Raw genomic sequence first — 12,507 nt, 5'->3', positions numbered from 1 at the left:
TGAATGATATAAAACCCAAAAAAGACAACACCTCACACGTCTGAGGAGTAGCTGGGAAAAAAAGTAAAGTCTATTTTACACTTCTAGCCATAAAGATTCATAGACATTTCACACAAGTCTCCTAATGCTGAGCTTGAAGATCAGCTGTGGGCGATATTGGTACTCATTTTAATTTTGACCCAGATGGACAGTTTCAGAAATCAGACAGCATATTTCATGCTCAAGTACAGTTACTCATATGTGTCTCAGAAGTGCTCAATTCATTTTAAAAAATGATTCTTTGGCTTCTTGGAACCAAAAAAAATGTCACTTTAACAAGACTGTACTGATTGGAGACAGGAAAAAGAGTTGGGAGAGCTTAAAAAGGCATAAAAACATTTCCAAGAAGAAAAAGGACAGTTACTAGAACTTGCTGTTACAGAAGTCAGAACAAATAACTCTGTAGAGTTTCTAGAGGAACTCTGGAACCATAAATCAATCTCTTCTACCCAATTTGACAAACTGAAGTTATTTATGAAGCTGAGGATAAGAGTGGGTCGTCAGAATAGAGTATTCTGAACTTTAGAATGCAAGCATTGTATTTGGAATAAACAGCTACAAAAGAACTCTGCATACATTACTATTGTTACACTAAGCAAGAAAAGATAGATGACTTTGCCTCTCTTCAGAAGCAAGCATCTACTGCTAGCCCATTCTGCCTCTCTTAAAACAGACCCAGGATATGATTGAAGACAACATACTGCATCACTGCAACCTCCAAATATCACACTGACTGAATCCATGCAGAGTGTCACATTTCATGTTGTTATTGTATATGTTACTTACTCATAAGTTATACATTTCCATCACAGTCTGCTTTTCAAATTCTCCTCTAAGCTTCCCACAGATTATACTCCCACAAAGCAAACGAACAGAGAAAAAATATTTATTGTATCACATACGTTACCTCATGGTATGTATCCTCCAGCTCTCCATCATAAATCCAGCGATAAAGGAAATTCAGTACAGGATGGGATACTAGGCCAAGAATGTGTTGAACCAGAGATCTCATGTAGGGATCTCCTGTTTTAGTATAGGCATGAACTGCTGAGGCTAGTTCACCACCTTTTCTCCCTGTAAGATCATAGGGGAGAGGAACAGAAACATATGAAGGAAAAAACATACACACCACACTTCAATTCAGCAGCCATTGATTTTAGCAAGTTGTATGCCACTCAGAGCTTGCTGAACAGCAATTCTAAAATGTAGCAAAAGTATATTTTTTTAACGTTGATGGGGAACTCCTAGGCATGAATCATTCATCTTACTGAAGCATTAAGCACAGTTCTCTGACACCATATTCTGTCTACTTTATGGTAGCTTGGAGGAATGCAAATTTCAAGGCATCAGATCACACACAAAGGTTGACTTTATGCTTCTTTTCTTCCCCACTGCCCCCACCAGAATAGCATTAAATGAGTCTTAGTATGTTTTCCTTCTCTCCTGTACTTGACTCTCTCTCAGACGTTTTGTGTGCATACATACACACAAACACATCTTTCCTGCTTCTTGGTTATAGTTCCCCCCAGAGCTCCTTTAGGTAATACCTCCAGTGTTCTTGCAATTGAAAGGTAAAAGATTGTTGTTAAAAAAAAAAAAAAAAAAAAAAAAAAAGAACTAGTACTTGTTTTCCTGTTATGCTGCACATCTTAAAGGTTCCTTGCAGCACAGGCTGTAGCATTCAAAATTTTGATGAATGTCTTAAAAGTAAAGCCCACTTTTTTTTCTAAAGTTGTTACCAATTCCAATAATCAAGGTAAAACAGATGTTGTAAGCTTTTTTGGTTAAGATGCTTTTTCCAAAGGGTCACAATCTCCATTTATTTTCAAAGACAGCAAAGCTGAAGTACCCTCAGGGAGAAGCATAGCCTATGGGTCAGCTACTGGGCAAAAATTTTGGTCAGCTCCACCACCACCCCTCAGCATTTTCTTGTGGATTGACAGCACAGCCACACACTATTTGCAGATTTGTAAAGTTTCATGGTTTCACATGAATCTGCAGACAAGTTGCAAATGACTGCTTTATGCCATCATATATAGAGGAATAGCATAACACTCGTACATCGTGAAGAGACTAAGCCAACCATTTCATAGTGTATTAGTGGGTTTTTTAACAGTGTAACATTCTCTGAAAGATGACTAACATTGAATAATTGAAAACAGCTCGAAAAGTGCGTACTTAAAATTTGAAGGATTTCTCAAGCATGTTCTAGTTTGAAAAAAAGGCAAAAAAGTCTAAGTATATCAAACCAGCAGCATAATTCGTCAGTTTTTTGCCTAAACTAAAAGGGAGAGAGAATCCTCTGGATCAGCTACTTCAAATTTTCTAAAAAAACATAACTAATATTATTGATATCCACCTTTGGCATGCACAACTACTCAGAGTTACAGAACTTCCCCAGAAATATTAAATTAATGTTAAACAGACCTTGACAGTGATCAACAAGTGCTGCAAGGGTCTTTAACCTTATTTTAGGATCATATGTCCAGACTAGAAGACGGCGAAGCGTTAAACTGCTCTCAAGTCCCAAATTCACGCCCTGATCATCTTCCAATTGCAACTGATCAAATCAGAAACAGAAACACATATCAAGGAACAGAACCGGCAAAACTGAAGCAGAACTGTTGTTTCATAGTTTTAGTTCTGAAGTTAGATTTTTACTAATACACTTGAAATACCCAGTATTATATGTTCTCTCATTAAATCATTGGGCCAAAATCCAAGAGCCTCACAAGTGGAAATAGAGAATCAAGCGCAGATGAAAAGACAGAGACAAGTGGAAGTGTAATAGGGCAGACAGAGCACAAAGGCCAAGAGAGTTAAAGCAAGCAAGGTGATAGATAGTCACAAAAGAAGAGCTAAGGAAAAGAGAGCAGAGATCCTGAAAGACAGCAAATACTGGCCAAAGAGAGGCTCAGAAAAGACTAAGAAAAACATCTAAAGGAAAGGAAGGGTGTAGGAGGTAAAATTCTTATTACTGCACAGCCAGCTTATTTTAGTTGAACATGGGACAAATTCTGCTCAATGTCTTCCTCCAGAAGCCATCAGAATTTAAGTTAGCTCTCTAGTGAGATTAAGGAATTGCTACCATTGGAAAAAAAAATAAATTAAAAGCTATTATAAGAAAAATCTGTCACAAATCTTCCAATCTGACTACCACAAATCTTCCAACACCACGGGAAATGAAAGCCAAATATTTGCAGCTCAGATGCAAATGCACATCTCACACACGTACAGATGGTGTAAGCAGGACAAGAACACAACCTAAGAATACAGAAGCAAGTTCCTAGAACAGTCCAAGCAGATAAACTCTTAGAAAAAGATGCTCTGTTTCCTGTATGGGCAACCAATCCACTCCATGCTTCCGCATCTAGCACATTTTTGGCCAAATACTATGTATCAGTTAAGTTTAAGACTAGTGTCATCCACGTTAAGCTCAGCCTTAAAGCCAGATTAGCTTCTGGATGCTCCTGGGTCCATGTTCTTTTTGTTTTGTTTTGTTTGGAAATTGGCAATAAGAGAGATATATGAGCAAGAACCACCCTTTGTCTTTAGGGAAGAGACGATACATCATCATGGAAATGGATTTTTAAATGGGCTGACAATGTGAAAACAGTCTGCAAGGAAAAGACCTGAAAAGCTTATGGAATAGTACACAGTACACTCAGGACAACTCTTTCAGAGGCAGAAACATGTTTGGGGGAAGCTGTGAAGACATAATGTAAAGTTATAGAGAGAAAGACAGTACAGAACCCTTTGATGAGATTCTTATGTACTGCTATGCCTGAACTGCTAACTGGAACAGCAGCTAACAACTCCTAAACCGGCAGCCTGTATGACCTGCTGAATACAGGAACGCGGCATGCACTGGATTCCAAGACACAATTTTCTACATGTTTTCAAGTAACTGAAATGTACAGTTTTGTAAAGAAAGTGTCTTTCAAAAAAGTGGATTTTTTTTTTTCCTGTCACTTTTGAAAATAAAATTGACAAGTCACCAAGCTCACCTCTGGGATAATCTGGCAAAAGTCTTGAGAATGCTGACTTCTTTCTTAAAGATTTCTGCTCCATCAATTATGAACATAAGGAATGCCATCCTCTGTCAGAACGCTGGCTAGATGAACTACTGCTCTATCTCCAATAATGACAAAGGAAGCACTGTACAAGAGCAGCACACAAAGCTGACCCCTCTCTGCAGTCCGTCCCCTTTAGTCTCCTTGCAGCCCAGTTGCAGTGTTCAGGACATCAGAGGATGCATCCTGGCTCAGCCCTTCTAATAGCAGTTTACAGATCTGTCTTCCAGGAATTTGTATAATCCCTTTTCCAGCCTGTTGGTACTCCCTTTTGCCATAACATCCTCGGGAAACAAATTTTGCAAGTTGGCTACTCTGTTTTATACCAACCTCCTGCTAATTTCAGAGTGCCAAGTCCAGCAGTGCGGACAACCACCTGCGAGGTCACCAAGGTTTTTCCCCAAACTGGGCCTGCTGATGCCAAGTCCAGCACTGAGGAAGCATGCATTAGATTAGCTTTCTTCCACATAAAAGACCTTGTACTTCCCACACTGAGTCTCCCCAGCACCGATTTGCTCACACACCGTTTCGTGCTGCTCTTTGCCATGGACAGAGCATCCAGAGTACCAATGCTAGCAAGCTTTCACTGACAGACTGGGAGATTTCACTCTACCTTACCTTCTCCAGATCATCAACATCAACTAAAACCAGTGCCAGTACCTATCTTTGGTGCACACTACTGACCCTTCCCCATCCTGCAGTGTGACCTTGTGCTTCCCAGCCTTCAAGTCACAAGAGAATCTCTTCTCCACTGCTGGATCTCCTTCCTTTCTTTCACAGCCTTTGGGGAGGAAACTTGCTGAGGCTTCTTGAAAATCCAAACATAACACGCCTCTGGGATCCCCTTCAGTCAGGTGCTGAGGGACATCCCCAGAAACTCCAGTCTGCTAGTGCAGCAAAACTTTACATTACAGACACTGTATTGACTGTTCTCTACCAGAATGCATTTAATTAACGTGCTCAATACACTCATGAACTCTTAACACTGGAGATTAATCTGGCAAGGAACATAAAGAGCAGCAAAAAAACCCAGTAAAAGGAAGACTGGGAAAAATGTGTGTCCAACAACTGAATGGTGCTGGGAAAGTGGTGACAGGAAAAATGGAAAAGGCTGAGGTACTTCATACCTTTTATGCCTTTTTTTGGTGAGAACTGCCACTGGGAATACCAGATGTCACCTGAGATCAGAGGGGAAGTCTGGAACAAGGAAGACTTACTCCAAGTAGAGAAGGATCAGGTTAGGGAACATGAAACAAACCACGTATACATAAGTCTATGAAACCTGATGGAATGCATCCATGAGTATTGAGGGAGCTGGCCAATGTCACTGCAAGGCCACTCTTGATCACCTTTGCAACATCATAGCAATCAGAGAAGGTTCCTGACGACTGAGAAAAAGCAAATATCACTCCTCTCTTCAAGGAGGATCCATAGAACTACACCCCACTGAGACTCACCTCACTCCCTGGGATGCTGACAGAGCAACTAATGTTTGGAAATGGTTTCCAGGATATGGAGGACAAAAAGGATTTCCTGGGAAGAAAAGCTCAGGGAAAGGAGGAGGAAGGGAAGACATTTGTGGTGATGGAGCTTGTCTTCCCAAGCAAGTGTTCAGTGTGCTGAGGCTCTGCTTGCCAGGAAGTGGCTGGATATCTGCCTGCTGATGGCAAGTAGTGAATGAATTCCTTACTTTGCTTTGCTTACACGCACAGCTTTTGCTTTCCCTATTAAACTGTCACTAACTTGATTGACTTGTCTTTTTGCCTTCCTTCTATTTCCTCCCCGTTCCTCAAGAGACAGGGGTGAGTGAGAGGCTGGATGGGTGTTTGGCTACTGGCCAGGGTCAACCCACCACAAAGGCAAATGCAGTTTGAAAACAAGGGATGCCAGAACTTTCCTTTCGTTTTCCCCTTACATGCTTCCCCTCCCACCAGACTCATCTCTTCTTTTGGAAGGTTTAGTGGAACAGAAAAGGTAAGAGGAAGCTGCATTTCACAGAAGTCATAAATATTTTCACGGTCAAGAAGTTTTAGAAGTTAGAATAAATCAAAGCTCCAACAAACCAAGAGAGCAAACGTATTTTGGACAGAGCAGGAAATAATTACAAAAAGAGTAACTGGATAGTTGCCAGGAAAAACAAGCCAAAAGTATGTATGGCAGGCATTCCGAAAGTCAAGAGTGTTAAAGAACTGCAAGTGAGACAAAAGGAATAGATGCCTTGAAAATGTTTACAGAAACCTATGACTTAAACTACAGATTTTTTTGAATGAATTTTAAATGGCATTTTAATTTAACTTTAGGTCAATTCTCAGACTAAATTTTTCTCAATTACAAATAATGAACTCCTTGAAAGTCCCATATAAAAAAAAAGTAAGCAGAAGAAAAAAAAAATCTAATTTTTATTTTAGAGCTAGCATCTAGGTGCACATACCTATAAATATTTGTGGACAAACTGCAACATTATCAGCACCAAGCTGGTCTATACATCACAGAAAAAACACACTGAAACATCTTACTCTCTCAATACAATGGAAGCGACAAGGAAAATGCACAAACTGCCCCAGACAGAACAAAAAGTTGGAACTGTTGTTACTAGCTGCTGAACCATGCATTGCTTGAAATACAGAAAGATTTTTTTTTCTCTCTTCAAAGATGTATCAAGCTGTTTGGGATTTGAATGATAAAGATATCGCACAAGATGAAACTGACAAAAAGGATGCAAAAAAGGGACAGAGGCTTAGAAATACACATTATATCCCTTTCTTAGGTAATACATCAAATAACAGTGAATTTCTAAGAGAAAAATATTCATTGGTACATACATCCAAAGAGTAAGAAATGTACAGGTTAGAAATTGTCAGTAGAAATTGCTGTACATCTTTCCCTTTCTAATGGGATACCTAGGTATACCTTTTAGGAGATGCTCAGATAATGTAAAGCAAAATAAGAAAGTTAAACAAGAACCACTTAACTTACCTGAGAATGTAAAACAGACAGAAGTCGGTAGTATTCTTTAAGTTCCTGATGTAAGGCTGCACAAAAACTCTGTAAGAGAAATAAGAGATAAAGAAAAAAAGAAAAAAAAAAATCAGGAAAAATCTTTCTCGTTTAATCTAGAATAACTTTTATTCTATCACCACACTGTGAAGGTAGTTAGAAATTTCCTAAGAGGAATCAAGCTACAAGTTTCAGCACAAAAGCCAACTCTTAGAAAACTGGCCAACGTATAAGTACTTCCCTATGAGATGCACAGGCCTTTTCCAAGAATATATACACACTGTCAAGTGACTTTCTGATTCTTGCTGTCTTAATTCTATCAACAAACTATGATAAGCATAACTCTCCAAATAGATGTGTCACCTCAATAAAGACATTAATAATTACCATAGGGATGTGCAAATCATAACATGACCCAGAAGAAATTTTCTTTAATAACTATGTAACATACAGCATGTAGTAAAGTAATAAGAGTTTCAATTTCAGGAAGGCCTCTAATAACAGAACACAGAAGTCAGGCAACCATCATTATATTTACAGTATAGACTATATGACATGAACAACAAAACACAATGCTCAAAAGAATACTCCCAGTAAGTGCTGCTGGATCAAGTACTCTAAATTTCTGGCTTTTTATCAATTGACAGTCATATATGATTCTTCACTTAACATGGAAAAAATGAATAACACTAAGTACATCCTAAGAAATCTATAAAATGTGCAGAAGTTAACAGGCCTGAACTAAACCAAAAATTCTTCATAAAACAATTCTAAGCACAGCTACTTTGGGTTATTTTAAAAATAATTCCTGAAAGAATACTTGGTTAGTAACAGATAGTTTTCCACAGTTTGGGGTCCTGGGGTTTTGCTTTGTTTTTGTAATCATCTTAACCTAACACACAGACAAAAAAAAAAAAAAAAAAAAAAAAAAAAAAAAAAAAAAAAAAAAAAAAAATTCCTGCAAAACATTTTCTAAAACCGAATTAAAAATATGGCTCATTAATTCTGGACTGAGTTGAAAATTTTGGACTTTAAGCACTTTTGGGGGTTTTGAAAATTTTTTGGTTTTTTGAAAAGTACTTCTGTGCACACACACAAATTCTTCAGAACCAATTTCTTACCTAATGATTTTGATATCTATTTTAATGGACTTTTTTAAATAGGAAATTCCCCAGGACACTCCCCTCAACCCCTTTTAAAATCATCACAGTCGAAGTAATTTGGAAAAAATACGGAAAGCCTCACAAAAAGAGCCCAAGAGCTTAAAGTAAAATATTTATTCACTAGAGTGTGTAGAAGGGAGAAATCATTACTACAAGCACAAGGAGAAAATAAATCTTTTTTCCTGCTAAGAGGCCTACCTGCTAAGAGGCTAAGAAGCCAAAAAAAAAAAAAAAGTCATTAATCTTGCCATTGTATCCTTTACAAGGAAAGACAGTTCTTTTCTTCAACTCAATGTTATAAATTAGAAAGAAATTTGAAATTCATTTTATTCCAGGGGATACTGAAGGGCAAAAAGAAATCCCCTTAGGTGTAACTCCACTTTTCATTTCTTCTCACTTGCTTCTTCAGTACATTTTTGAACCTATTAAAGTAGCACTTGCCAAGATAGAGGGCAGAGTAGAGCCTTCAGAAAAACATTCAAAGGCACTATACATCTACTCAAAAAGTGAGAACAGTAATCACTGACTTCAGTAGCCAAAAGGATTTAGGATCTAACTGGCCATCAACTTTTCAGAGAAGCCTTAGAAGTTAAAATTTACATCCAGTGCCAATTCCTGCATCACAAACTACAGCTTTTTGTTTCCCAAACTGTTACGGAAAACTGGACATTATCCTAGAATTCTGCTTTGGTCTACAGCAAAAGAGAATTCAGGAAGAAAACAGAATGCTTGTTCAAGAGAAAAAAATTAAAACGCCCACTACCTCAACTAGATTTAAATGGGCAAAATGTCAAAATATAAGGCAAGTTATATTTCATTGCTGATAATTCTTTTTGCTTTCTGAGGACAAAGTAGAACTTAGATACTAAGCAGCAAAGGCAGAAGAATATAATGTTAAAGTGTAGTATATTGTTATATCTCTACTCCTAATAATTGTCAATACCTGACATTTTGCATGATAAAAACAGCCACCAGAATCATAATAAAAGAGGTGACAGACATTTTATCCTACATGTGGTTTAAACAGGGGTTTACGCAAGCATTCTTTTAAAACATTAGCCAAGAGATGCTTTAGAACGCACAATATATTCTTGTGCTAAATTCTTAATGCACAATGTGCAGCACCTGAAATTGTCAGCTCTAAAAGCCGTGAAAAGCAATGGTATATACTTTTTGCCCAGATACTGACAGCAGGAGTAGAACATATGTTTTTATTTGTACACTTATGTCCTAGAAATATATATATATATATATATGTGCTTGCCTCAAGCAAAATTAACAGCATTAGAGCTATGCAGATTCAGCTAGCTAACTGCACAGCCCTCTGCACAGGATCTGAAACCTGCATATGGTAGCTAAGATACTGCACATTTAAATTCACTGAAGAATTAAAGTTCTCCCCTTGCTGTAAACTTGAAGGTTAAAGCCAGAGACAGTAAAAATAAGCATAAGCAGGAAGCTACTAGATAAAGTATAAGAAACTTCACCCAGATATAAGGGGGAGAGTCTGAAGAAAATGCATATACAGTAGCACTACTATATAAAACATGGAAATCAGCATTGGATCACTAGAAAAATTATTATTTATGTGTAACTAAAAGGGTTACGTAGAATAAGAGACAGAAGGGAACAGAATAAAACATTAGAAAAGTAGGAAGCACTACAGTGTCTCTACTGACCTCTTAAGAAAAATTAGATTGAAGGGAGAAGCACTTCAATTTCTTGGCAGATTAGGTAGGATGTTATGGCTAGAGGCAAGGATAACATTTCTGTCGACTCAGAAGGGATAATATCCAGTTTTACAGAGGGAGCAAGTGAGAGGAAACGGGAATGCCTTAGCAGTAAATGTGGTTTTGGGTATTACAGCAGCTGTGAAGTTACTGTAGACTACAAATCATGATGATGAAACCTATAAAAACAAAAATTAATATTCTTTTGATGCTGTATTCAAAAGAAAGGGCAGAAGATAACGGGGTATTTGCATTTTATCTAAGTTAGTGCAGTATTAACACACAAACATCAACATTAGCTGACACGAGTGTCTCCTGCATAGGTCACTAACAACTGAATTGGTGATCAATTAGCTCAGGGATGCTACCATCCCATTTAAGCAATATTTTTGTTTATAAACATGCATGAGTACTTAACAAAATTTAAAAAAAAAGGAGATTAATAAAAGAAATCTATGCATGAGACTTTCCAGCTACAAATGACAGGGACAACTCCTTCTTACGACCAGCACGAGCACATGCCTTTCCCTTGCCTTCGGACCATGACCCATACCAAAAGTGGCAGTCCATAAAAGGAGTAAATCAAGGGATGAATGATCCCAGCTCCAAAGTTTACGCATCATTCTAGTACTGCATTTACTCAGCAGTTTCTAAGGGAAACAAGACCAAAATATTGATCTTGCTACAATTTTTTAGCTGACCTACCTGTCCCACAAGTCCAAACGCACGATCCAAGCTTCTCTGGTCTGTGTATTTTCTTATTTTATTATGTAGCCATCCCAACTCTGCAAGTCTACTTGTAGTATCTCTGAGAGATTTGGACAAGCTCACCTACAAAGTTAACAGAAACAATAACTTGCAATTAAGTCAAATCTACCATGCCAATACTTGTTTCTTCACAAAAGCCCTTCTTTCTCATAAGACAAGCCAGTTCAGGAAACAATCATTTTATATTCTACAGCAGAATAGTGCCAAAAAAGCAGATAACCATGTAATTAGCATTACATTTATACACATAAGCATTGAAAAGGCAGCAGCAACAAACTACTAGCAATTTTGTGACCTTCCCTCTTGGAAATCTTAAAATAACAGTATTCATACACTCTTTTCACATTAGGTAATTATGGAATTAACAAAAAAGTCTTCAGAAAAAGAGGAAGAAATCTGTAATTTTATGATGCAGAATCACACTTCATCTTATCGTGATAATCAGCAAGACTGAAAATATTAGAGCACTAGAAGAGGAGTCAACTACTGAAACTAATGAAGAAACCTAGAGAAAATAATTAGCTACTACTACTTGTGAAACAAACCTTTAACAGAAGACAAATGACCCAACGCCAGACTAGGTATCAGGAACCGAAACTTACAGAATCCAAATTCCAAGTTTAAGTCTGATGCACCAGCAACAGATTTTATAAACTATTTAATCACATACCCCTCTGAGATTCCTAGTCTGCTTCTACTTTTCTTACACCAGGTATCTCGCTTCACCCTGCAAGCCTGCCTTAGTCCCAACACCGTATTTAACTACTACTACTATTTTTATCTGAATCAGCACATTTCTTCCTTTAAATTACCAACACATAAGACACTGTTCTTCCTTCTTGAGATTTGCTTCTACCACATTCCGTCACATTAACCAAAACCACCATCATGAAGTTCTCAAAAATTTATTGGACAAAAACCCCCAAACAATCTGACTGATACATAAGGCCAAGAGGCAGAAATTGGGTTTTGCCCACAGCAATTGTGCCTATCCCACCTCCACAGTCAATTTTAACTTGAAGACCCAGCTGGAACAGTCCAAACCAATGCAAGCGCACTAACAAGCTACATGGATTGCCAAAGAACTAGAAGTCAAGCTCGTTCATTAAGCCTTTTAGTTAGCAGTACAGGCATTCTCTAAGATAAAAATCAGATACAGAGTGCGTTAGCTGCAGCAGCGTGGGCTTGAACCAGGCAGCAGCATTTGGTTACAAGACCAGATTTCCATCCCTTGCCCTCTTCTTTAGCTACAGAGGCACAGCTTGAACTTCTTGAACAACATCTGTAGGATATATTCTAGCCCAAACAAGCATAATTGGACACAGTTAAATTGCCCACAGCTAAAACCAGAGATGACATAAGAACTATTTAGAATTCTGCAACTATGCAGTACCTGGCAAGCAGTAAGTACAATACACATCCTCTGGAATCAAATGAGGAACAAGCAAAATTGGCTTAGTGTTATTACATTTGTATCTTTTAGATCATATCAGAAGCTGCTAGCTTATACAGTGCTAAATGTCACCAACAGACCTAATATTAACACTGACATTAGAAAACATTCAGGCAAGAATAACAGCTTGGAAAGCATGTTTCTTTCTGTAAAAAACAGATTATGTACAATGACACTTTGTGCAGCTGAGGGAAAACTACATGCTTTGACTACTATTTTGCTTAACATGCAGTCAACACAGCTAGAGGAGGTATGAGCTTGGTCCTCCTTGTTTATCAGAAAAA

The 12,507-nt window shown here is 37.9% G+C and overlaps 1 protein-coding gene across 2 annotated transcripts in view; it reads right to left on the bottom strand.

Annotated features, from left to right (window-relative positions):
* Positions 1 to 12,507, bottom strand: part of TUBGCP3 (tubulin gamma complex component 3) — a 54,135-nt gene that overhangs the window by 17,085 nt on the left and 24,543 nt on the right. For both annotated transcript variants that reach the window (XM_069770255.1, XM_069770256.1), the window contains exons 8-11: positions 10,708 to 10,833; positions 7,089 to 7,157; positions 2,467 to 2,599; positions 947 to 1,113 (exon numbers count right to left, since the gene is read on the bottom strand). In XM_069770255.1, coding sequence (XP_069626356.1) covers positions 947 to 1,113; positions 2,467 to 2,599; positions 7,089 to 7,157; positions 10,708 to 10,833 — 495 coding nt within the window. The remainder of the gene's footprint in view (positions 1 to 946; positions 1,114 to 2,466; positions 2,600 to 7,088; positions 7,158 to 10,707; positions 10,834 to 12,507) is intronic.

Source organism: Haliaeetus albicilla, chromosome 25, assembly GCF_947461875.1.
Source record: "Haliaeetus albicilla chromosome 25, bHalAlb1.1, whole genome shotgun sequence".
NCBI classification, from domain to species: Eukaryota; Metazoa; Chordata; class Aves; order Accipitriformes; family Accipitridae; genus Haliaeetus; species Haliaeetus albicilla.
Note: the sequence above shows the minus strand (reverse complement) of the source record. Positions and strands in the feature narration are given on the sequence as shown.